Below are 26,424 nucleotides of genomic sequence, written 5' to 3'. Positions count from 1 at the left end.
CTCAAAAAATTGCTAACTTGCTTGTTAGATGAAAAATAAAATCTGTTAGACTGACAAAATATCTAAACCCATCTTATATTCTTTAAAGCATTAGGTTTTTTCTCATCACTAGTTCTACCTAATCAGGGGCTATCTACTTTGCTCCAAGTAGTGTTACCTATATTGTTTGATCGATTTTTTAGTATTAAATATACGTATGTAAACCAAACTAAATAAAATTTAAATATAAAAATGATACCATTTGCTACTATGGTATAATTTAACACCTTGTTTGGATGATTGTTACTCATTCTATTGTATTGTATTATTATCTCAAAACAATATTTGTTTTGATTGTTTATTTAAAATTGATTGTATCGTATTGTTAAATCCATTGTTCCGGACAACCAAAAGCCTCATTTTATGAAACAACCGATTTGGTGTGGTGGGATCGTTTCCTATTTTATTTTCTAATTATGCCCTTACTTATTACTCCATAATTCTATTTTATCATTTAATTTTTATTTTATTTTAACTCCAAATCTCCAACCTATTGACCTACTTTGTCTTCTTTCATCTTTTCTAGAGTTGGTTTGCCCATTTCTTTTTATTATCCAAGTCTCCGTTCGATTCTGTCTCTTTTTATCGTTTTAATTTTTTTTTTGGTGTTGCTAATATTAGTTAACCTTTTTTTTTTCCAGTTTTTTGCTCTTGTTTCCAAGCTACGTAATTAATGATAAATTAGTAAAAAGAGGTTTTCTTAAATATTTTTTATGTGTAATTCTTGATAAATTTTATTTAAAATAATTACGGGTATTTTAGTAGACTTATCAGTTATTGTATTGTACGATACCGTCAAACTAACAACAAAAATATTATTTAACAACGACAAACGATACAATCTATTCGAATGTTATATTCATAAAATGATATAATATAATATAATATAATATATTATAAAACGATGTGTACCAATAATCCAAAGATCGCTAAAGTTATTGGTCAGTGCTTCAAGTTTTGATACAATTATGCGTCCACAAATCACGCAATTATGACCACGAAACCGGATACTCACTGGCGCATTGCCTCTCTGGCCCCAAATTGCCTGTGTCGCTTGCTGTAGCAGCAATAGCAATAAAATAAAATAAAAATAAAGACCCTTTTGGCGGCACTACTTCATCACTACTCAACACACCACATTCCCTTTTCCCATATTCGTGCAAATCAATTACTCTGCGACAGCTGCTCTCTCTCTCTCTCTCTCTCTCGTTGAAGCAACTCAAAGGGTATGTAATCTCTCTTTGAAGCAATTCAAACGGTATGTAACGGTTTCGTAATTACTCTACTGTGCCCTTTAAATTTCGAATGCTAGGTTACTGATTTTGCTCTGTGTTTTTTTTTGCTGTGTAGAGTGGTTTAGTAGAGAGCGAACAGTGAGTATGGGAGCTTTTTGTAATGAAGACCTGAGTTTCTCTTCCAATTACAACTTCGCTTCGTCTCAAGATCTTAGATTCTCTAAGCAAATCCATGACAACGTCCACGGCAACATCTATATTGACCCGGTATATCTCCGTACATGATTATTCACGCGCTATTTCAATTTAGACCTATTTTTTTTTTGAGTGCTAAATAGAGCTATTTCAAATTTTCAAATGTTATGCTGTAGTTTTCTGCGGTAGGTCATTGCCAAACCTGTACTAGTATATTAGTGAAAATTGATAACTGTTAATGGAATCAGAACTATTTTGACTTGCAGTGCGTAATTTTTTGTTATCCACAATTTATCTATGATAAGTCATCGCCAAAATTATACTCATAATTTAGAAAATTGATAACTGTCAATGGAATAAATTATCATTCAGAACTAATTTTAGTTGCAATTCATTTTTATTTTTGTTATCCACAATTTTTCTATGGTAAGTTATTAACAAAATTTTACTCGTATTTAAGAGAAATTGTTGACTGTCTACTGAATAAATGAATAGAGAACTATTTTGAGTTGCAATTTTTAATTTTTGTTGTCCATATTTTTTTTTTGAAAAGCCTGTAAAAATAGGAAAGTCATTAGGAACGCGTATGGCTAAATTTCGTTTCATTTCATGAATAAATGACCATAATAATTAATAAGATGAGATGATTTTTTCTTCATTTATGATCTATTCGAGAATATTGAGGTCAAAATTCATACATTTGTTCCGCATGTTTCAATTTGCTTGAATTGAATGGATTAAAACAAATTGTTTTTACTTGTCCTTGGTTAACCTGTGATGCAGTTCTTCAGCTTTGAGTCTAAGTATTTTATCCAATATATCAAGAAGAAGTTTTATGCCAGCATTTATTTTAGTGTGTTCACTAGCCAAGAGAGATACTAGGGTGTGATGAGTACAGTTTTCTGATCCTGATTCCAGATCTAAACTCTTAATTCATTCATTCACTTTTCTCATACACGTTCTTAACTTTTTGCTGTGAGCTTTGTGCCAAGTACTGGAAGTTTAATCTTTCTTGAATTGCAGCTCTTCCTGAAGTTCATTGACACAGAGCAATTTCAGAGGCAAGTCTCTTTATGTTGTACTTGTATTTTCATTATCCTCTATTTGTTAGAGAACTCCGAATTTGTCTTAAGAAAATTGAGTGTTGTGTGGCATGGATATGGAAGATTCATATAATTGACCTAAGTAGTTTGGAATTGAGACGTAGTAGTTATTGTTGTTGTTGTTGTTGTTGTTGGTTTGAGTTTATGGCATGCAGATTGTAAATTTATGCACTTTGTCTTGAGTATTTGTATTCATATTGGCTGCAATCTGCTCTGTGACCTGATGGTCATCTTTTATTTTATTTTTGTCGTTTTGACATTTGTTATTGAACCGTTTTTCTTTTGTTTTCCAGGCTTCGTGATCTTAAACAACTAGGTAAGTTATTAGCCTTTGTCCCCTATTTTTTTTCCTTATGAAATTGAAATGCCTGAGTAGGTAATCCTTGGAAGAGATCATTCACCATAATGTTCCCCATTTTTATATATGGCCACAAGCTTTGTTTAAGTTAGAACATCAATTATTTAACATTGTGATTAAATGGGGGATTTCTAGTGTGATTTGAAGAAGTTTTTCATCTATTATCTACATGTCTCCTGAAATGCTTGGCATCCCAAATTTTAGTTCTTTCACTATTGCAAAATTATTAGTAAAATATGGGGTGCCATGAAAGACATAAGTAGCCTGTATTATGTATTAGTCTAAAATGTAAGTGATTTCGGTTAGCAGAACTATGATAAATTTTATAACTATCTTTGGTTCTTGTCTGTACTGAAATTTTCTGCCACTTTCAGCTTCACTTTGTGAATATCAGTGACACTTGATGCACTGAATAATATATTTATTGCACACTTGGTAGATGAAAATTGTCTGTTTCAGCTTTAGTGGTATCTCATTTGTGATTGCAATTCAGAATGTCGTGGGATCCTCGTAAGGAACATGCAAGATCTCTTCTTTCTTAGTGTTCTATGAAGACATATGCTATCTAGGTTATGCAAATTCTGCATAATCATGTAAATGATGACTTAAGAACTCATAATTAGCTTTTAAAACCATGCATGCATATCTCCCTTATGAGCCTCCTGCAAAGGCAGAGGCAAGCCCAAGGGTTTTAAGCCTATCGAAAGCAAGTTGCAAAAAGACAATATGTTCTCCTATCACTTAATGGATAAATTTTACCTTCTATTAAAATAATATCCTTGTTATCTGTTGGACAAATTTCGATCATCTATCTTACTCTCACTACTTGATGCAGCCATTGGCTCTTGCCGTTATGCTCAATGTTGGTGGAAACCTTTTAATTACAGGAGTTAGCAGCCTGGTAGTGGCTTGAATTTGTTACTAACATGAGCTCTTGGATGCACTTTCAGGTGTGGCACACATGGTCTATCCAGGAGCGGTGCATTCTAGGTTTGAGCATTCCCTTGGAGTGTATTGGATTGCCAACGAAGCTATCAATAAGCTTAAAACCCACCAAGTATGGTTTTGTGTGTACTATTTAGTTTGGTTCAACTTGATACTGCCCGAGGGTTCTCATGTAATCCTATTATTCCTTTATAGGGTATGGAGCTTGGAATTGATCACTTTGATATACAGACTGTGAAACTTGCAGGTAAGTAATATAGAATACCTCGTGCATGGATTACTCTTGCCTACTGCATAATAAATGATGTTCCGTTTCCATTGTGGTTGAATTTCTTAGGTCTTCTGCATGATATTGGCCATGGACCTTTTAGTCACTTGTTTGAACGCGAGTTTCTTCCTAAAGTTCGCAATGGATCGGACTGGTAATACTTTTCTGTGGAATGCGTTCTGTTATTTAAGTACCTCTCAAAGATATATGTCATATTCTCATGCTATTCAATTTGTCTTGGCTAATAATAGTTGAATTTTTGACAGAAGATATCTCTTGCAATTTCTGCAACATACTCAATCTTATTTGAAGCTTCTTAGATATAAATGGTTTTTTGCTTTTCTAGAGCAGGAATGCTTTCATATTGCCTTCTTGGATGCAATTCCTTGGTCAAGCCCTAGTTTTGCCTTTTTAGCTTCAATCAGTCAATATGGCTCAATCTCGAGCTAGTTGGAATGTTTTACCACTTTAGTGCAGGAAATAAAGATTATGCTTATAGAATACATTATGTTGTGGAAATACTAAAGTTGTAAGTTAGCAAGGTGAAGAACGTTGGAATATGGTGATTTTATTTAGTGATTTCCGACTCTTCGTGTCTGCTCTTGCCTGCTGCTTGTAATGTCGTTTTTTGAGAAAATCTCTTCCTAGTTAACTATTTTTTTGCTGTTCTAGTTTCTTTGAAGCTTCTTGCACTCACATTAAGGCGATCTCATTACATGGGGTGGTGCATATCAGTGACCATCTTGTCTTATGTTGTACTTTAGGTCTCATGAGCAAATGTCAGTGGATATGATTGATCACATCGTTGATGAGCGTCATATTGATATTGATTCAGAAACCATTAAAAAAGTCAAGGTAAGATGAATTGTTTCGATTACAACTGTGCTACCTTAGGTTTCATGACAACCATGCCCAAAACCTATCTTACAGGCTTAAAGAATATGGTGTTTATCAAATTCAAACTTATGCATAAGACTTAGTGATAGTCTTTTGATCTCTTTCACATGTTTATGCTACATGGTTGACAAGGTACATCTGACATCATGTGCAATGAGAATGTTAGTTTGCTTATTATATATAGTATTTGTGGAAACTTGTATTGTCTCCAAAAGCAAAATGAATTTGATGTGCTATCCAAGTGTGGTAGATGTTTTGATGATTTGAGCTATTTTCTTAAAGAGAGTTCGTTTTTTGGCACTAAAACTTGCAAGACATAACTTCTTGTTAGCACTAAAGTATTCTGTTGATTTACAATGCTTTTCAGTGATGTCAGATCTTAGTAAAGGAGTTCTACTACCATGTCACGACTACATTGGTTGAGATAATGAAGTTATTTCGTATGAGCTAAATTTTTTCATGCAGCTACAAGCCAATTGATCTTACATGCCACAAGTGATCATTAGACTTGTTTACGTTGTAAGCAGGGAGAGTTTTAAATGTGGCCTATTGACATCTATATTCATTTACAGGAAATGATACTTGCTAGTTCCAAGTTTGCATTGACAAAAGTAAGTCTTTCGCTTCCCAGCACACAAATTTACCAGGAGAAAAAATGGAACCTTAAAATTTGACTGTCTTATTAAACATGCATTTACACTTTATTCTGAGATTAGCATTTTATGCTCATCTTGGCACATCATATTCCAATCTTGAACTTGTGCATTGTTTCAATTTGATTGATTGGTACGTAGAGCTCAAGGGAGAAGCAGTTTTTATATGATATTGTGGCAAATGGTCGAAATGGAATCGATGTTGACAAGTTGGTTTTCTCAACCATGATCATTCGTTCTTTTCTCCCCAAACCTTTTTCCAGTTTTTACTGAATGAACTATCATCGCATGGTAAGGGCTTTCATTTGCTTGCAGGTTTGATTACATTGTCCGAGATAGCCGAGCGTGTGGTCTAGGATGCAATTTTCAGTTCCAGAGGTCTATTCTTTCATCTTCTTGGCTATTTTTACGTGGCATCTGTTGATGGATGTCTGAGAAAGGAAAAATAATTCTTTACCATGTAACTGTCTTCATCTTCTGCAGGTTAATGGAGACAATGAGAGTTTTGGGAGATGAGATATGCTATAGAGCGAAAGATTGTTAGTACTTATGTCTTAGCAGGATTTTATTAGTTTACTCGTTTGACTTGTGGTCTTACTATTTGTCTGGATAAATCCTCAGACTTGACAATCCACAAGTTATTTGCCACACGAGCTGATCTACACAGAACTGTTTATACTCATGCTAAAGTGAAGGTACACAGCAAATTTGACAAAGTTGTCCTTTGATTCTCCCACTAGCATATGTGAAATTTGGAGGTTATCTTTTTGTATGTCATATATACTTGCATGTGAAGGCTTTCAATTTGATGTTCCATCATTGTACAGGCAATAGAGCTTATGGTTGTAGATGCACTAGTGAAGGCAAATGATTATCTACAGATAGCATCTCACATAGAGCATCCTTCTCAATATTGGAAGGTTGGCCTGGCCCTTTTCTGCAAGCTTAAAACTCCTCAATTCATGGAACCATGAACTTAATTTCTTTATGTATGTGGAAGTAGTTAGATGACACCATCTTGAAAACCATTGAGACTGCTCCAGACCCAGAACTGAAGGAATCTAGTGATTTGATCCTTCGCGTTCGAAGGAGAGATTTGTACCAGGTATTGAGGTTATCTACATTGATGGCTGTTGCTTAAGCACGTTATATGAGTATTATGTAACATTTGAAGTTTAAAGTCAATTCTTTTTTTGCACATGGCAGTTCTGTAATGAGTATGCTGTCCCCAGAGACAAAATAGAGCATTTCAAGGATGTCACTGCACATGATATCGTCTGTTCACAGGTAGCTAATATATGGTAGTTTGTAGTGTTTTTGAGAGATTTTAGTCGTTCTGCCGTAATAGTCTTTATCTTACAGAAAGGTGGCTGCGAGAGACTTAAAGAAGAGGATGTTGCTGTTAGCAATGTCAGGATAGATCTGACTCGTGGGAGGCATAATCCTCTTGAAAGGTTTGTCAAAATGGATCAACCGATTACAGTTCTTGCACAGGATTTCTCTCTGTCCCACTTTCATTACGACTCTGAGCCTCTCAATTTGTTTTGTTTTGTTTGTTTTTCTTTATATGCTCTGGTTGGACATGTTGCATCTGCCAGTATCCATTTTTTCAAGGTACAGACTATGGCTTCTATAAGTTTGAGTTTCAAGAATTCAAGATTTCCTGCCCTCACTGTTAATGATTTTGATTGAAATTCAGGATTATGAAAGTGACGAGAAATTCTCTATACCTGATGATCGTATCAGCCACTTGCTGCCAACATCATATCAAGATATGATTGTGAGAGTGTACTCCAAAAAGCCCCACCTGGTCTGTTCAGATAAGCCTTTGCATTTATTTTCACTTCTGCTCTGTTAAGTCTGATCTCCGTTCCATTTATTCTACTCAAATCTTCAGGTGGGAACTATTTCTGATGCATTTGAAAATTTCCAATTGAAGACTTATGGAATAAAAGCACAGGTTCATGCAACACCTGAGAAGAAAAAACGTCGTATATGATTTTTGCCCCTCAGTCATCACTAGAAAGTATATTCTACGGTAGATATATTTGATTATAGTATATCTCAAGCAACATATAGCCAATTTGTACAGTACTCTTCAACTGACACGTGAAAGGCCTCTCGAGTCTTATACTGGAGTTTTTGTAGAAAGTTGCTAGCCTTTACTGGAAATTATAATATCCACCAGTTCTGTAACAGTGTTTTGTATTGAGACGTTATTGGAACAACAGATTCTGGTATAGACTTTTGAATATTGCAGAAGCTCATGGTTCCATAATACCTTCTCTTTTACTCAATGGTTGGTGATTATATATTGGAGGTTTGATGTACCTAAAGTTTGTTTGCTTAGTTTTTGAAGGGAAGGGCAACAGCTTCGTATGATCTTGGCATTCTTTTATCCATCTTCCAGCGGAAACTCTTACTAGTTATCCCTATGCTTCTTCGTATTAGCTGGCAAATAGTCATGCTTCTTTCTTTGTCATTGATGGTATATTTACCCTCTTTTGCTCTAACCATCACTAAATTGTGAACAATGATATTCTTGGCACTTTCCGGCTTTTCTTATGGTAATTTTTTTCGTGATTAATTATAGTTTGATTTTGCATACATACGATTGATGTCAAATTGTATGTGTGAAACCAATATCGTAAGAATAAAACCATCACTAGCTTATGGGAAAATTTTGACTGCACGTCCCAGATTTCGTTGTTGCTCGTGTTGAATCTTCAAATCCTAATGAAATGACCGGCGAAACTGGAATCCTAGGTTATATGGCGCCCGAGGTATGTGCCTACCGTGTTGTGCCTTAATCTTAACCTTTTTATTTTTGTAATCAGTTCCCAGTGAAACAAGTTAACTCCTTTATACTGGGAACTGGAGTAACTCTGATCTAGTGGATGATAATGATACCTTCTCTCCATTACGTTTTTAATCTTCCAAAATACCTTTGCAGACCTTTAGGAGTGGTTGTTTCGTGATAAGACAGGAATTTATAATGCAACTGGGACAATATCAAGGGAATTATCAGTTCGGATTATGAATGTGCCTGTAGTTAAAGTTTTAGTGGGATGGAGAACGATTAAACAATGATTTTGTTCCACGTTTAGTTCCTGAATTTGTTGGGAAGTTAAATTGTACCTTTTGGCATAATTCTGGGGATTCAGATTACAGCTTTCCCCCCAAACCTTAAGATGAAATTTTGAAAACAAGAAACTGAAATTACTGAATATAATATGATAATATAATGATTATGCTCTTCAGAGAGTTTTGTGAACAGACCCAATACAGGTGTTAATGCCTATTATTCATCACAAAAACGACATTTAACCAGCGATCTTGTAGCTTGGATTCACAAGATTATCGAGGCCAGATACAACTTGTATCGAGTCTATCACATCTCCCACCTTCAGATCTGCCAAAAAGTCCTCATTTTCTGTCACATAACCAAACACAGCATATCGACCATCCAATATATTGGCATTGCTAGGAGTCAGCTCACTTTCTTTCAATAGCCAAAACACCTGGCTTGAGGCAGAATTATTCTCGAATTCCTGTAAGCAACCATTATCGAATGATTTTTGGTAAATACACGATATGGTAGAGGCAGAAGCAACGGAAAAAGTCAAAGCATCTCACCTCTCTAGCCATGGCCATTGTTCCGAAAGCATTGAAGGGGAGTCTTGTTTGAGCCTTGTATAGACCAAGTTCCTGTAGGTATTATGCCATAAAATACAGAAGGAATATGTAGGTAAATATAGAGCAGAGTGAATACATGACAAAGCAGACATAAACAGGAAAATATGAAATCTTTGTGAAGTGTTACCAAGTGCATTTTGGCTGGTTTACTATAGTGGATAATATTCTTGATCGCGTAAGGCTGTGGTGGTGTTTCTAAGTTAGGAGAGTTTAGCGCTTGGGGGGGGGGGGGGGTTCTTTTTACCTAGTCCTAGTCCATGGATGACGGCCACTCTGTGCAAGAGCAGGCATGCCAATGGCTAACGCATTGGGGTGAGTGGACTTTCTCTCCACAGTAACAGGTCTATGGTAATTTCGAAGACCAAAACAAGAAACTGGGTATAGTAGACATGATGATGGCTTGGCCAACAATGTTTGCTATGATACTTTATATAACTTCTGCTGAGAAGTTGGAAGTTAAAATAAATTTATCACGGCTAGGACATTAAGAGGTCAAATTCAGAGGCAAAATGACAACTTCATGGACTTACTTCTAAAGTTTCTCCATAGAATGGTGCTTTTTCACCATCCACCATAATCTCCAGAGGTATTGTCCGGGTTTTCTCAGTACTGGGGTCAATAAAACCTTCAGCTGGACCTTCAGGATCTCCTGTTTGAACCACAAACCCATCCGCTGCAGAACATCCAGAACAATGAGTTTCAAGAAGATATACAGGTTGAAAATTACATAGAGAGCACATTCCTCTTTTGCTGCATAGACAACTTATTTGTCCATTGGTTCCGTGCAAGAACAGAGCAAAAATCATAAGCTTACCTCTTTGAATTTCCATGCCATCATAGAAATGTCTCTCCACCAAGTCTATAAAATTTCCTGCAGTAACTGGAGAATTATAGCCATCTAGGACGATACGAAATACGCATTCCTCCACGTTGGGATTGTCTTTAACTTTGACCTTCATATCAACAGTTGCTCTTCCCTTTAGTAAAGGCAAATTTTGATATTCTTCAGGCACTTCATATGGGAATCCATCCACCATATCCTCTTCAACACTGCAGAAATCGAATGCCCCAGGAAGATCTCAGCTGCAGTCAATGACAAGTGGTCTAAATGAGCAAAGTATAATTTTGGAAGTTCACCATTTTTAAAAGTCGTCCTCGCTCCTCACTTTCTAATCCTAGAATTGGTCCATAGCCAACAAAAAATATTATTTTGGTAGTCAAACCGGAATAAGTACCCAACTTTTACATCAATCCCTCCAATGACACTTCTGTGTCTACATTGAACAAATTCTAATAAAATAATTGCTTTCTCAAAGTTTCTGTAGAAAAAAATTGTTTTGGACAGAGGCTTTGACACCTTTTCCATTATAATACTCTATTAAGTATGCATAGAAAACACTAAAACACTGTACATGGATAATTGACTTTCCCTAAACCAAGCTACCCAATACATATTCAGGGCAGAAGACCAGAGACACTCTTAACTAAGTCTCTGAATGATTGGTCTCTTTCTCAGCCTTATTATCTGGTAAAAAAGGAACATAACCTTATCCTTAGGCATATGTATCTGACTGATGTCAACTGAAGTAGCAGTAATTAGGCAGCATGCTGATGCATCATCAAACAGAGAATTAGTGCCAGACACAGCATTCCTCCTTACAACTCACAGGATGCATGAAAATGTGCATACAAAGAGCAATGCAGACTAAGCTAGCAATAAATTCTTTATTCTTATAAGTAGACTAACCTAGCTATACATACCCTCCAACATAATTAAGCAATTCTTTCTGTTTAGATACAACAGCATCTCGATTCTTGTCTTCAACAATTTTTTGAAGCTCATCTAACCCAGCTTCCAGTTTGTTTAGTAATTCAACGCCGTGGTCAGCCTTTGACTTTGCAAGTCCTGAAACAATCAAGGTTTTCCCTTGCTTGAGAGCTCGGGATGCCTGTCTTGTATTCTACACAGTTGAAATACGAACCACCGTTACAAATCCAAAAAGCTATATAAGGTGCAGATTCATGCCAAAAAATGATAAATCGGGAGCAACAAAGCAAATGGCATCTTACTCTTTCGACAGAATCAAGCGCCTTCACACCAGCAACCTTAAGACTATCAGTAATATCTTCAAGTGGTTTTTGAACTTCTCTTATTGCCTTGTTGTCTATAGGCAATGCGTACCTCAATAACGCCCCCGGATCCTTAATTGGTGGCCCTGAGATCAACACAGAGACATCTGGTAATGCAGGGGTGCTCGCATGGGCAGGACTCAACCATTCCAAGCCAGGTACTCCACTTAACAAACTAACTGATAATGCAACCGAAACTGCACACTTCTTCAATGACAAGAACCAATCTTTCTGCACTTTCAACATAAATTTTCATTGTCAAGTACAGTCCTTTCGTTACTTAAAATGCTAAGATTGTACAATTAAGGCTGTGGATTCAGCTCAAACCATATATATGTGTAATTGAATTTTTTTTGTTAACACTAACTATGAGCATTGTAATGTAGTGACTATGCAATAGTAATCTACATGACTTAAAATTCAAGATTAGAAGAAATGAATGCCTATTTTTTTTCTTCAAAAAAGAAGATAAAATGGAAATGCATATGAAAAAAAAAAGAACTTGCCTCTTTTTCTTGGATTTCAGAAGGACGTGAACGTTGTGAAGAACATAGTGGAGCAAAATGGCGGATCGGCCCTTTAGTTAGAGAAGGTGCAAAATGGGTGTAATTGAGGGAATGTTTGATGGGTTTGGTGGAAGTTGTTAATGGGGAAGAAAAATAGTGGCAGGAAACAGAAGCTGCCATTAATTAATTTACAAGTAGTTACAGTTAGGAAAAACTAGAGGACATTTAGGGTTTGGAGGAAAAAAGAATGACAAATGTAACTGTCAGCTACCAGAAGAAAAGAAGAAGACAGAAATGTGGCCAATTATTAAAGGAGAAATTTAGATATGGGGATTGAAGATTCTGGTGTAATGGACAGGAGTAGAGTGGCAAGAGATAAGGTTATGACTGGAAAGGATAAAATTGGGAAATACAGAGACTTAAGTCAACCTCACGCTCCGGATAAGATAATTGTATCACTTCACTTGGATTATCTAACTGGGTTCTGGGCTTTACTACCAAATTGGGCCGAGACAATATAGAAACATTGCGGCCTTTTACACTTGCACATTTGCACAAATAGCCACTTTTATGAAGTTATATTAGGAGGTGGCCACATATTCAAAATTAGACTAGTAATTGGTCACAGGTCTTATTTTAAAAAAGTGATCATCTTATGAATTTAAGGCCATAAAAGTAGACACTTGGTGTAACACCCTTGGCTTTTGGACACCCGGTAACAGTACTTCGCGAAAGAACCTTACAGCGCTATGAAAGATTTAGTAGGTGTTTGGACAATATTAATTGAAGTTGCAAAACTGTATTTGAAAGTTGAATTTAAAGTTGTGTCTTAATATAGATTTCACTAATACTACTACTCAAACAAGTTTTTCAATCACTATTTGCATATTTGCATATTCAAAGTAGAGAAGGACTTTACTATTTCAAGGTCAAAACTTTTTCATTCTTTATGGATTATGGAGATTAATGCCAAAACTAAAGATATCTCATTATTCTTTTGTTATGAAACTTTGCAGGAAATCTACGTACTGGTACTGATCATGTTCAATGGTATTGCATAAGATTGGACTACTCCAAAAGATTGCAAACTCGAATAATACTAACTGCCGATCGAAGGCTCAATACAACAGAAAGTACTCGTCTTGCATCACATATTGCTGCCCCATGTAAACATTCATAGAACTAGTTGGAATAAAGTTTATTCTAGAGGTGGCAAAATTCAATAAACCATAGATTAGCTCAAACTATTTCGCGTAAATTTAATATAGGACAAAGGAAGATAGAGTTTAAGAATTATTTAACTAAGTTATTAGAAACCATAGTACATTGCGCAATAACTGAACATAAAAAAAGCCAAGAATCATGGAAATTAGAGAACCGACGTCAAGATTTATATGTTCTCTATCGCATATGCCCAGTATATATAAGGAAAAAGAAAGCATGCTCAAAGAAATTTTTCTATATCTCTATTGATTAAAACTAAGTTTAAAGAATGTATTAACACTTGCTAAAACTTGCAGAAAACCGAACTATGAGAAAGTGTAAAACATCCGGATTGTAAATGCCGCATATATAATATTTCGAGGAATATAGGATAGGGGATAAAAGAAAAAGTAAAACAAAATCTAAGAGAATCATAGTCTTCTGTTGAGAGATGGGGGTAATCAAACGTTGTATACGAGCTCCACGGTAGGCTGCTTCTCGTCCTCTTTCTTTGGATTGCGGTAAATGAAGAGCAACAGCAGCTGAATCAAACCTAATAGTGCTCCAATTCCATTTCCAGTCTACACAATCACAGCATTACATCAAATCAGTATACAAATTCCAATTACAAAAAGGAATACTAACCGTACGGTGTTTGATTGGGTATGGAATTTAATCAGTAGGAAATTAGACTAACCAAGATGTAGGGGTCAAACTTGAGGAGAGCATAGGCGGCCCAGCAGATTCCATTCAGGAAGCATGCTATGGAAAGCCACTTAGGCAAGAATTCAGCGCTCTTTGTTCTGATTACCTTAAACTGTATTCAGCAAAAAACAAGAAAATTAGCCAGAGTACAAGTATAATATATGACAAAATAAACCATACTAGTTTGATATAGTGTATGAAATTGATCACAGCAGAACTAGGTAGAACTTGTACATACCATGACTGATAAAGGCGCTCCATACATACAAATTCCAAAGATGGTACAGATAATTCCCACGATCATGGTTCTACTTGCGGTGGTGTGCAAGCCTAGCATGGTTCCAACTACGATGGCTGCAAGGCCCACGATTTCCAAGAACAACATGCCAACTATGGTTTTCTGAGATTGTAAAACAAAAAGGGTCATGAAACCATATATAAGAGCTTAATTTTATACATATTTTAAAGTATAAATTCCGATTTAATTCAAAAAGTTTCTGGAGTAGTTAGTTACCCGATTCTGTTTGCCGGCGTAGCAGAAAAATATGGAAAGATAGCACAACTGCAAGAAGAGACCAACGCTGTTGATGGAGACAACAAGGGGGCTGTGGGGATGAACAAAAGGCATGCCGTAGAAAATCCACATCATACAGTTCATTGTAGAAGCGATGTATGGCCACGGGTGGAACTCCTCTACCGATTTTTTTTTGATGATTCGCCAAAATGTTGGTCTGATTACACAAGATTTTCAATTCAGATTAAATTGAACAGCAATAAATAATATAATATATATGACTTTTGGAGATATATTTAAAGTAATTTAAGTAGTATTTAAAATTTGAATTTTCTCCATTCAGATGCATAATTTGATGAACTAAGCGACAGAGAACTATAAATTAATCTCTTTACAAAATAGAAAATAAGGATTACGGTGCCTAAATTAAGTACATGTATTGTCATATGAAATAGATGGAACTTTAATTAAGCAAAGAGATAGAGAATGAAGGTATCTTACATTGGCGAAGCAAAGAGGAAGAAAGATAAGATATTGCCTGCACATTAGAAGAGGAGAACATTAGAGAAACTTTTATGAGCCTGATCATTACAAATTAATTTAATCAGAAAAAAACACATAATCAAGCATGTATATAAGCAAACATGCATGACGCCAGAACGCATGCATGCATGTATGTCAACAAACTGAATTCATACGTCCTATGCCTAATCGTCCAGATTCCTCCATCAGTTCTTAGATTACGTAGCAGAATATATATATACTACTTGTATACATGAAAATAATTGATTATGTCGCAGAAAACCGTAATCGGAATATCACAGAAAGCATAAAACCACGGTTCATTAGAAGAAATTTAACCAAATCGCAGTTTCAGAGCGGCAACTAGAGAATCAATTCAAGCAGTTTCAAATTTCAATCAACTTAAGCTACAAACAACTCTAACAGAGAAGCTCTCAACATATAAAATCAAAATCTGCATTGTGAAAAAACAGAATAGAAGAGAGGATTAAAGTGCGAACCAGCAATGCCGACGATGAAACGAATTTGATCTGCACTCATCGTCATCTTCGATTGCCTTTGAGAAACAGAGCACGAACGAACAGAGGAATTAAGGAGAAACGAAGAGAGTAAAAGTGTGTGAGTTGTGAGGGAGGGAAGAAGGGCGTGTTGATTATATATATATCAGAAAAATAGCAGTGTTTGAGTTGGACTGCGCCGCAAATAATCCAGTTTTTAAACTAATTTGGATTCTTCTCTCTTTCTCCTTTTTCGTTTCTTTCATCTACTCGTCCTATTTTATCCAGAACTTTGTTTAAAATCCACTCCTATTTATACGAGGTTTATTATTTGCAATCTTTTCTATATTCTTTTGATTTTTTTATCTTTAACCTTTATCACTTTTTTAAAAAAAAAATTATTTTGACTTCTTGTTTTTAATTGCATGATTTATTCAAAATTTACTTGTATCTAGCTACCGCATACGCCTACTGATAATAGTTTAATTTTACGAAGCAATTATGTTAGTAAGATAGTTATTAGTGAATTTATATTATATACATTAAGTATATCAGTAATATTGTCCTATAAAGTTATTTATGCAACCAGTCCCTGTATATATCTTATATGAAAAATGTTTTTACTTTCAACAGACCATCACGCAAAAAGAACGGGCGGTGGGTGTTTCGTTCAGTTAGTTACAGTAGGTTACGTTATTGGCATCCTTTTTCCAACTTATTTGCAAATAAGTACCCCTTCCCTTTCCTAATTCCAATTGGTTACTAAACCAGCTACATATGTACCCTGGCGTGCAAGAAATTAATAAGAAGATAAAAACTTTGCTGAAAATCAGTAATCCTATTCTATTTACTTACTAATATAACTCATAATAATATTATTACTTGTAGGCCAACTTTTGATAGATAAAACAAGTAATCAATAAATAATTCACGCAAACTAATTCGAACACCATAATTATTAAAAAATATTTGAGGGACCAAAAGAAGTGGCGAATTTATATTATATATGGCCTTGACAAAACTTATAACTTCTTTGACGTATCACAAAAATAGGGAATTTGGAGTATCAGAAGTATGGGAAGTGCCGTCGGCGAAATTTGAGACAACATAAGTTATTGATGATTATCCGTATTTCCGTACCTCCAAGCTTTGCAAATTGCAAATGAACGACTCTTTAATTTCGTGAAATCATACTTTCACTTGATCAAACGCAAGCTCTAATGCTAAAATTACAGCCAATGATAAGTATAATTCCCATTTGATATACATCTTTTCTTTTCAAAATTCTGGTACAATTACAACGTTAAGTAAATAAATGGACTTTGAGTCCAAGTCAATTCCAAAAATTACGTCACGAGGTAAGGATTGTCCAATAACATATAAATAACAATAAAAATAGTTCATTACATCAACAAATGTGTGACACTTAATACCGTCATCACACCCAGAAATGTATCTTAGAGCGTGGACAACATAATATGTGATCCAACACTAAATTAATAAAAAAAAATGTGAGGAATCTAGCTTCAATATGTTTATACCAAATTAATATATAGTATAAGATATGTATGTTTCATACATACATCTATTATCCTTTAAAATTTTACTACTCGTGCTCATACAAGTGAAACGTTGAGCGAAACAAGTGAAACTGAAGCATATATATCATTATTAAGCACGTCGTCTATAAATACAAAATCTTTGTTATATCTATGTACTATTAAGTTATATCTGTGTAGTTATATGATGGGATGAACGAATTAATTTTTTTACTTTTAAATTATTTGACACGCGCGTATAATAGAAAGAGACAGAAGAAGAAAGAGCTGTATCTATGCTTATTTAGGCTCTTTAAAGCCGTTGGCCCAATTGGAGATTCTCACCTATTGATAGCCCAATGTGTTCTGGCTGGAAAACTTAGCTGAAGCTAAACTTACTAAGAAAATAATGACTCAGGACTTGGTGGGGAGAAGTGCACCAATAGCCACTTTTAAGCCCGATGTTTAAAATATATTCATAATTTATAATATATTTAAAGAGTAACCAATTCATGCAAACTTCAGGACTAAGTATTCACAATTTTCTTAGTGTCCTGAATCTTTGAGCTGCTAATTTAAAATTCAGGACTAAGCGTCCTAAATTTTTGAACTACTAATTTAAAATTCAAGACATAAGATTCGAACTTCTGAACATAATTTTCGAATTTTAGTACACGATGTCTTGAAATTTGAACTTTGAGGTTTAAACTCTAGGGAGTCATGTCCTAAATTTGAGCGAATTGACTAATCTTTATATACATTGTAAACTGTGGATATATATTAAACAATATGCTTAAAAGTGATTACTGGGTGTCATTTGCATTACTAGCCCAATTAGCATAGACTTCACTCAAGTCATGACATTTTCACCTTTGTAATATATAACACAGACTAGCCACTTTTTGTTTTGCAATTGAAAAATAGTTACTATCATGAAGTTTCAAATTTCATATGTGAAACTCCACGACAATATCCTGGAGCTCTGAAATTTAATATAACAATAGCTATTTTTAATTACAAGAGTTAATAAGTGGCCATTTGTGAAAATGGTTGCATTGATTTCCCTTCAACAGTATACCAATTTGGCAGGTAGGAAGGCGAAAACCCAAGTTTGTTTAAAATTGAAACTGAAAGAAAAGCATGGAAAAAACTTATCATCATAAATTGTTATATCAAATCAATAAATATATAATACGTATCTTGTATACATATATACTTATATTATATATCATGGTCGATTAATATTTTGGTAACACTGTGAATTACCATTAATAATAACAATGAAGTATACAATCTAAAGAGCACCTAGCCACTCAATAGAAGTGATCTAGATCTCAGAAACCAATCTACTAATTACACAAAAAGTCTTTGTATGAACCTCCTACTTCTATTCATCTTCTTGGACTTGTTAAGTTTTTCTATTCTTCCTAAAAGTTCCTTTTTAATCTGTGCAATTACCAGCTCTTTTTGTACAGTTTGCCCTCTAAAGATTCTCCATTTCCTAGCCCTTCATGTATGATATATACTCGCTTCCCATATTGCAGCTACCACTTTATTTTTACCTTGCTTCCAGTGCTTCCTTTCTATGTTGGCCAATACTTGCTGATAGTTACCAATCGAGATGTGAACACCAGTCCATTGGAACAGGGAATTATTCCACAAATAAGTGTTGATGAGATTCCTCAACATTATCATCACATAAACAATAATTAATATCTGCCACTGGAATATGTAGCTTGATTAATCTCTTCTTCAGCAGCAGTTTACCTTATAAAGCAACTCAAGCTATGAACCTATGCTTAGGTTGATCTACACCAGTCCAAAGAAGTCCTGCTGTCTCCAGTCTTCCATGTACCCCAATGATGAAATTATAGCAGTTCGAAATAGAATATTCACCTCCTATGCTTAGGGTGAACCTACCAATCCTTCATTTCCTCTTTTAGAAAGTTGAGTTTCCTCCAATACGAGTTGCTATCCTGTTGAGGTTTGTGATTCCAAATATTGGTCTCATTCTTCATATAGACCTCATGCGCCCATTTAGCCCATAGAGTATCTTTCTTCTCAATTACCTGCCATAGAAGTTTCCCAACAGAAGCCTTGTTCCATTCTTTGCATGCTTTGATATTTAGGCCTCCACACTTCTTAGGTCTACAAATTTTATCCCACGCAACTAGAGGAACTTTCCTTTGTTCTTCAGAACCACCCCATAGGAAGTCCCTGAACTTTTGGTCAACCTCTTTCAATATGCTTTGTGGCAGAATGAATATTGAACCCCAGAAACTATGAATGGAGAATAGAATAAAGTTTATTATTTGAAGTATGCCAGCATATGAGTGTTTCTTTACATAACCACATATAATCCTGCTAGTTATCCTTTCCACCCGTTGATAACACTCCAGCTTACTCCACTTTGTAAGAGACAATAGAAATCCAAGATACCTTATTGGGAAGTTACCTTGGGAGAATCCTATAACCATCAAGAGTTGCTCCTTTGTGAAGTCCTCTACACCAGCAAGAAATAAGTTCGATTTCTCCATATTCGCCACAAGTTCTGAAGTAGAACTAAAGTGAGACAGAGCTTCCATGATTCTATTTATAGAGTTCAGTTCTCCTATGCAAAATACCATAAGGTTGTCAGCAAATATAAGATGAGTTAACTCCAACTGCTTGCACATGGGGTAAAATTTGAAGTCAGGCAATTCACTCATACACTTAAATATTCTAGAAAGGTATTCCATTACCAGGACAAATAGCAAGGGGGATATTGGATCCCCTTGCCTAAGTCCCCTCCTACCTTCAAAATACCCATGATTTTCACCATTTACATTGATTAAAAATTTGGGAGTAAACTTTCCTGGGAACTTGAATCCCTCTAATATCTCTTTCAAGAACTCCCAACTAACTATATCATACGCTTTCCTCAAGTCGATTTTCATTAAATATCTTGGAGATGTCTTCGTGTTGCAGTGTTTGAGAATATCATGACAGATGAGCACATTGTGCAATATTGATCTCCCAGGAACAAATACAGATTGGTTATCAGCAACAAGGTGACTCACAACTTCTTTAAGTCTAGAGCACAACATTTTGGAGATGCATTTGTACAAAACATGGCAACATGCAATAGGTCTAAACCGACTTGCTTGTTCAGGAGCACTGATCTTAAGAATTAGTGTTATGCATGTTGCATTTATCTGCTTCAGCAATTGTCCATTGTGAAAAAATTCCAGCACTGCTGCAGTTACCTCATTCCTTATTATTGGCCATGATGACTGAAAGAATCCACTTCCATATCCATCCGGCCCTGGACTCTTATTTTTATCTATATGGAATATAGCAGCCTTGGCATATTTCTCAGTAAAAGGTTTCAGAATCTCAGCATGTTTCGCAACTGAGAGGACATGTCCTTTCCTTATAAATCTACTAAATACTTTTGATCTAGTCCTTGCCTCATTCCCTAGCTAGTTAGTATAATAATCCACACAAATTTAAGCAACTATGTCTGAATCAGACTGCCATTTTCCTTGCTCATCCTTCAACTGTGTAACATCTTATTTCAACTTTCTATGTTTAATGACAGAGTGAAAATATCTTATGTTATCATCCCCAAGTTGGATCCAATTAGCTTTGCTCTTTTGCTGAAGATATATCTCAGCAAGATAAAAAGATTGCCTGAATTTTTGGTATTTCTCATGTTTCGCTTTCTGCATTATGGGATTCCGGATTAAGCTGCATCTTCTCCTGTATTGTCTGCAATGCCTCCCTATCTTCTTTAGCTTCTGTTTCAATATTCTAGAAGTAGGCAGCATTCGGTGATCTAAGGTCCTTCTTTAATAACTTTAATTTTTTCACGACCTGCATCATTTGATATCCCTCCATTTGAGTATCCCATCTTCTGCTAATCACCTTAAGGAATTGAGGGTATTGTGCCCACACATTACGTAATTTAAATGACTTCCTGGATCTTTGTTTCTCTTCAGCCAAAACTATCTTCACTGGACAGTGATCACTAATACCTTCTGTCAGAAATTTAGCTTTACACATTGGCATATTGTCTAGCCATTCCTCATTAATAAAATCCCAATCAATCTTAGAATAAATTATCTGCTCAGCATGCCTATCATTCCAAGTATATTCCAAGTATCATTCCTAATATTTATTTTCAATTTTCTTTGTGATTCTTCATTCTTAGAGTTATTAATTTGATTTGATGTAAAATGTATTGGGAAAAATATATTATATGTAAATAGTTTTATTTTTTGGAATGTTTGTGTATGATGAGGGTTGGGGTGGGGGAGGGAAATAGGTTAAATGACATCATTTATGAAATCCATTGCTGTTATTGATTGATTAAAAAAAAAAATTTCCCCTCAAACTTCATACATAATTTTCAATTTTTTTTCAAAAATTTGAAAAAGGGTTTTCATATTGGTTGAAATAAAACTTAAAAAGGTTTTAAAAAAGAAGTTGGAAATAGTTTCAGCAATTTTTGAAAATAATCACCGCTGAAATTATTGGGACGTCTTGTCATTGAGCTAAGAGTTTGTTATGTTCCTGTTTGACCAAAAAATATAGACATTGGTTCAAATAATTAAATTTATGCAAATAAGGGTTAATCTTAGCTAACAATAATATACTTAGATGGGGTTTTTAAAGAAGCAATAAATATCGTGTGGATCTGGTCGGGCAGTGGCAATAACATATAATAAATGTTCTCGAAATCAGGAGCAATAATGTAGCATTCAATAATAATGAACAACAATAAATGACACTTAAGTAAATAGGAGGAATGATTCACCCAATAAATGATGGAATAAGTGGATCTTCTTTCTAACAAAGAAGAGTGATAGATAATCCCTTGAATATTCAAATTATTCTTGGATTGGATGGAAAAGTATAAACCAGAATCGTAGAGAAAAAGGTGATATTTATATCTTAGCAAATGAGATATGATATTATTTCTCAAGTCAAAGTATATGCTTTTACAAATGAGTTTTGATATGCCCTTATCATTGTCTCTTTTTCTATTTATACGGAAAATATTCCTAACAAAACCCTAATAGTACAAATGGAGAGAATACCCACTAGAATATTCTCTTTAATATCCTATCTTGAAAACTAGTCGTTACAACTCTGTCAACGATACTCAACCTCAACCTCGACCCTTATTGACAACTCGACTACAACTCTCGTTGACTCTTCGACCACATACTTTGCTGCTTCTTGGGCCATCTCGACAAACAACGACTTAGAAACTCTTCCCTTAGTATTATCTTGACTTTAATATTCTAAAGGAATATTTTGACCCATACAATTAGTCCTTCCGCTTAGTGAGGTCGGCTTCAGACGGGTTCAATGAGCAGATTTTGTTCGTTGTGGTTGAAATAATCGAGCGAGCTGTGCAGATCGTGGTGGTTACGGTGAACTGGCAACGTTGCCCTACGTGGGCCGCTTATTTCAAACGCTTCGATTTTCTCGATCGGTTTGTTGGAGTTATGCTGTCCACGAAATAAGATGACATCATGACGTCATGCGTCATTATGATGCAAATTTTGGATGTGTTGCTTCGTTTCACGTGTGACCCTTGATTGAATGATGGTAGCCTATAATCCCGTATTTTAGTCGCTTGTTGCAGTCTAATTTACTGCACTTTAATTGAGTTGGAGCTTTAGTCACTAGTGTTTTGCACTAATTGTGTGTTTTATGCCTTGTAGAAGTGATTCCGATCTATGTAGATGTTGTGGAATGAATTCATGCTATTTTGGAGCTTTGAAATTTGAGTAAAAGCCCAAGGATTAAGTTGGGATCGTGTTCGGAGATCAACGGATGATAGTGCACTTTAAGAACGAAATGAAGAATCGAGTAGGCATACTGCACTTTGTCTAGTAAAATGCACATAACTTTTAGCTCAAAAATCTGTTTGGGCTCCACAATATATCGTTGGAAAACTATTTAAAAGGGATACAACTTTCATGTTTTACACTTTCCCAAATTCCTAACTGATACTACCCTGGTGCGTGACCAAGTGCGCGATCGCGCATTGGGCGCGCACTTGGAGCAGAACGGTGTGCAAAATGAGCGACCAAGTGCGCGATCGCGCATAACCTGTCTGGGAAGAGTCCTATTTCGCTAAGAAAAGGGTAGTTTCATCCGTTTTTGTTTTGGGGACGGATTAAATACCCCCAAAACACTATTTTAGAACCACTTTTGACATACCTTAGACCTAGGGAGGCTAAGGAAAAGCAAGAGCACAAAGATTTCATCCTTCCTTCCTCACTCAAGATCCGAGTTTGGATTGTATTTATGTTTTCCTCTATTTTTATTTCATTTGTGAAGAACTCCTCCATGTCTATAGAGTAGAACCATTTGGGTTTTGATGGATTTGATATATTGATGGTTGTTTGTGGATTATAACTCTATGTTTATGTATTAGAATCATTTTTGGAAGATTTAATTATTACGTCTATGTTCAGTTGTTCTTGTAATCGAAAGAGGCATAACTTGTGATATATTTGCACTATGTTGTTGGTTAAGTTCACAGATTCTTCTAAGTAATCGAAAGAGGCTAGTTGAATCCTTGATTAAACCTAGTTAGGAGGATAATCGAAAGAGGTTCTCCTAAAGACCAATCTATTACGAATTATTGCATATCTTCACCGAGCTTAAATTGGTTCATATTGTAAGGTTGAATCTTAATCGAGAGAGTAGTTTCTACTAAACATTTGTATTGATAATTAAGTGAATTCGAGAGACTCACTTGAACATTAGAAGTGAATTATCTAGAGTTAGATCCCGAACAACTATCTTGCACCTATCATATCAACCCATATTTTCTCCCACCGATAACTTCCTTGCTTACCTTTGTTGAGATTGTCATTAGTCAATAATTTAGATTCTTATTTAGTTTCAATTCTTAATTGTTAAATCCCTATTGTTGATCCTCCTGGATAGCAATCGAGCTACGAACTACAAGAATAATATTTAAATCCAATCCTATGGAGACGATAATTATACTATACTATCTTTGACTAGCGAGCACAATTTGAGTGTGTATTTTGTGCTCGTCAGATTTTGGCGCCGTTGCCGGGGATTGGCAATCAATAGTGTTTGAAATAGTTTGTAGTGCTAATTCTTTTTTTTTTGAGCAATCCACTAGGCGATGTGCCTAGGGCTAGATTTTATATATATAACAAAATAAAATAAAGTAGCATATTGTCTTACTGTGAGTAAGATCGTATAATTTATCTACGACATAGATCCTATTACCAATTTTAGGCTTATGATAACCAAGACTGATATTACAATGTGATCTAATATAAATATGAAGTAACAGCTCTAGAGCATGTATAAGAACTAGCTTATTATAGTTATAACCATTTTCTGCATTTGCTCGCATTTCAGTGCCATTGTGGTTCGTCAAAATGTAATTCTCTGCACTTGTGAATTCCAGTTTCACTACTTACTTCAATTGTATATAGAATCTGCATTCCATTGGTGTTGCAAAATGTAATGTCAAAATGTGGCTATTTGATGTTCCCAGCACTGCCCAAAACCAGATACGCGTGAATTGCATCCAAGTTTCGGGCTTGTTCCTTGTATGAAAACATGACATTCCTCCTAAATTTTGTTCCTTGTACATCCTACTTGTTGGAGATGATAATCTGCTCCATTTGGTATAAAGCAATTCTTCCGTATGACCAATGAAAAGGCATTGCCTCATCCTTACAAGACTAGGCAATAAGTCGAGCAGGGCTGTTTTGATAAGAATCTCGTGTGAATGCTAGCCACATGTTGATGTTATTTCTGTGTCAAACCATTCCTGGGAGATTGATATAGCACAGTGTACTTGTGTTTCCCTCCCCAGTACATCCTTTGATCCCTTTTTTGTTAGCCAAAATCCTGTACCTGTCCTCATTGTTCTGCATTTTCTGGGCAGATTGGCTGTTTCTTTTCCTTCTGAACCACTGTGTTTTACTTTGATTTTTGCCTGGATCCTTTTATGTGTTGTTGGACTAAGAGAAGAATTTTTGATCCATAAATAATCATTTCCACATGCATGGTTAGTTGTTTCTACTAAACACCATAATTGATCATAGTTGAAAGAATATATTTTGATTAAATTTGTGTGTATACTCCACTGATGATCTGAGTGATAACTAATGTGCCTTACTTCCTGTACATTTGAGATGTTGTTATGTACCTTGCAGCTGATTATGTTGGAAACTGATGCATTAAGGTAGTGAAAATTGGTGGCAATCCTTCGATGACTGAAGGTCCACAAGCCAGGTTCACTCAGTCGAGTATTGGAGATCGTCCATGCTTCCATGCTTGTGCTCACAAGTGACTTCCCTTCTTGGGAATGAGCACATAGTTCTAATACCACCCATAGAAATTTAATCACTTTATGAGGCATGGTGACAATAGCATTTCCTGCAAAAAGGAACACTATGTTAGTCAAAAACCAGAGTACTATGACCTCTTCCCTAAGGATTCGATCGCAGCAGTCCATATGATCTCCTGCCCTGCTTTTAATTCCCATCTTCCTAGGGGTGTTCAAAATCGAACCGAAATCGAAAACCGAACCGCAAAAGTGACTTAATGGCTTACTGGTATCGGATTAACGGTTTAACAGACGGGGAACAGATTAAAATTTTTTATTAACGGCTTATCGGTTTGGGGGCGGATTATTCAATTTTCTTATATATATATATATATATATATATATATATATATATATATATATATATATATATATATATATATATATTACTACTATATTTATTTTTTATCTTTTTAGTTTGAGTGGGACACCTAGCTTTCCCTTTAGCTTTATTTCCTGATTTTCCGTTCTCCTAAATCCTAATCCCTTTCCCACTTGATTAACATTTAACATTTATAATAGTTCCCTTTAGAAACCCTAGCATCTAAATTTCTAAACCCAGCAGCTAGCCCTCTGGCCCCTCTCGCCTATCCCTCTAGCAAGAAATTCTCAAACAACAATCACGCACAGTCGCACACACGCATAGCCAGCAGAGCAAGGAAAAAGGAAAGAGGAAGTCAAAAAATGTATGGCCATGCTTTGCAAGTTAAAGATTCATAATCAATTCTAATCATTCGTTTCTTCACTTCAATTGAAAATCGGGTTGATTTTCAGTTAAAGAATGTTATAACACAAGCCTAGATAATATTTGAGTTGATAAATATTTGGTTGATATTCAGTTAAAGAATGAAGTTTTTCTATATGAGTTGATAAATAGGGATAACTTTTCCATTACTTATTAGCAGAATCTTTAATTGAATTTTCTCAAACTAACTATTGTTCTGTCTTAATTTGATCTTGTGTCTTTCTACAGATAGTTCCTTAATTTGTAGCATGGCTGAAAATATACAAAGTCATAAGGTGATGGGTGAAAGTGGGGC

General features: G+C 35.3%; 3 protein-coding genes across 6 annotated transcripts; 1 reads left to right on the top strand and 2 right to left on the bottom strand.

Annotated features, from left to right (window-relative positions):
• The first annotated feature begins 1,069 nt into the window (after positions 1-1,069).
• Positions 1,070-7,955, top strand: LOC104114191 (uncharacterized). Of its 3 annotated transcripts, none has more exons than XM_009624577.4 (20): positions 1,072-1,265; positions 1,390-1,541; positions 2,493-2,530; positions 2,866-2,888; positions 3,881-3,987; positions 4,071-4,122; positions 4,213-4,297; positions 4,908-4,998; positions 5,613-5,651; positions 5,835-5,902; positions 6,009-6,071; positions 6,177-6,232; positions 6,315-6,388; positions 6,521-6,613; positions 6,697-6,798; positions 6,900-6,980; positions 7,056-7,147; positions 7,292-7,307; positions 7,393-7,503; positions 7,591-7,955. In XM_009624577.4, exons 2-20 carry the CDS (start codon positions 1,419-1,421, stop codon positions 7,690-7,692), a joined length of 1,416 nt encoding a protein of 471 aa, XP_009622872.1. In that variant the 5' UTR covers positions 1,072-1,265; positions 1,390-1,418; the 3' UTR covers positions 7,693-7,955. The 3 variants fall into 3 exon arrangements, with proteins under 3 accessions (XP_070051884.1, XP_009622872.1, XP_009622866.1); XM_009624571.4 differs by having other exon boundaries at positions 1,073-1,297; XM_070195783.1 differs by lacking the exon at positions 2,866-2,888 and having other exon boundaries at positions 1,070-1,297; positions 2,493-2,534; positions 3,862-3,987.
• A 957-nt stretch (positions 7,956-8,912) lies between these two features.
• Positions 8,913-12,401, bottom strand: LOC104114183 (peptidyl-prolyl cis-trans isomerase CYP38, chloroplastic). Its single transcript, XM_070195785.1, has 7 exons — positions 12,022-12,401; positions 11,460-11,746; positions 11,151-11,350; positions 10,204-10,439; positions 9,920-10,062; positions 9,330-9,401; positions 8,913-9,244 (listed from the first exon to the last, which is right to left on the bottom strand). Exons 1-7 carry the CDS (start codon positions 12,203-12,205, stop codon positions 9,017-9,019), a joined length of 1,350 nt encoding a protein of 449 aa, XP_070051886.1. The 5' UTR covers positions 12,206-12,401; the 3' UTR covers positions 8,913-9,016.
• Positions 12,402-13,535: 1,134 nt separating this feature from the next.
• On the bottom strand, positions 13,536-15,621 carry LOC104114173 (bidirectional sugar transporter SWEET6a-like). Of its 2 annotated transcripts, none has more exons than XM_009624553.4 (6): positions 15,470-15,621; positions 14,949-14,985; positions 14,448-14,664; positions 14,172-14,333; positions 13,926-14,045; positions 13,536-13,809 (listed from the first exon to the last, which is right to left on the bottom strand). In XM_009624553.4, the coding sequence occupies exons 1-6, from the start codon at positions 15,513-15,515 to the stop codon at positions 13,690-13,692; spliced, it is 702 nt and encodes a 233-aa protein (XP_009622848.1). In that variant the 5' UTR covers positions 15,516-15,621; the 3' UTR covers positions 13,536-13,689. The 2 variants fall into 2 exon arrangements, with proteins under 2 accessions (XP_009622848.1, XP_070049691.1); XM_070193590.1 differs by lacking the exon at positions 15,470-15,621 and adding an exon at positions 15,146-15,204.
• Between the last annotated feature and the right edge of the window lie 10,803 nt (positions 15,622-26,424).

This window comes from Nicotiana tomentosiformis, chromosome 2 (genome assembly GCF_000390325.3).
Source record: "Nicotiana tomentosiformis chromosome 2, ASM39032v3, whole genome shotgun sequence".
Lineage (NCBI taxonomy): Eukaryota > Viridiplantae > Streptophyta > Magnoliopsida > Solanales > Solanaceae > Nicotiana > Nicotiana tomentosiformis.
Note: the sequence above shows the minus strand (reverse complement) of the source record. Positions and strands in the feature narration are given on the sequence as shown.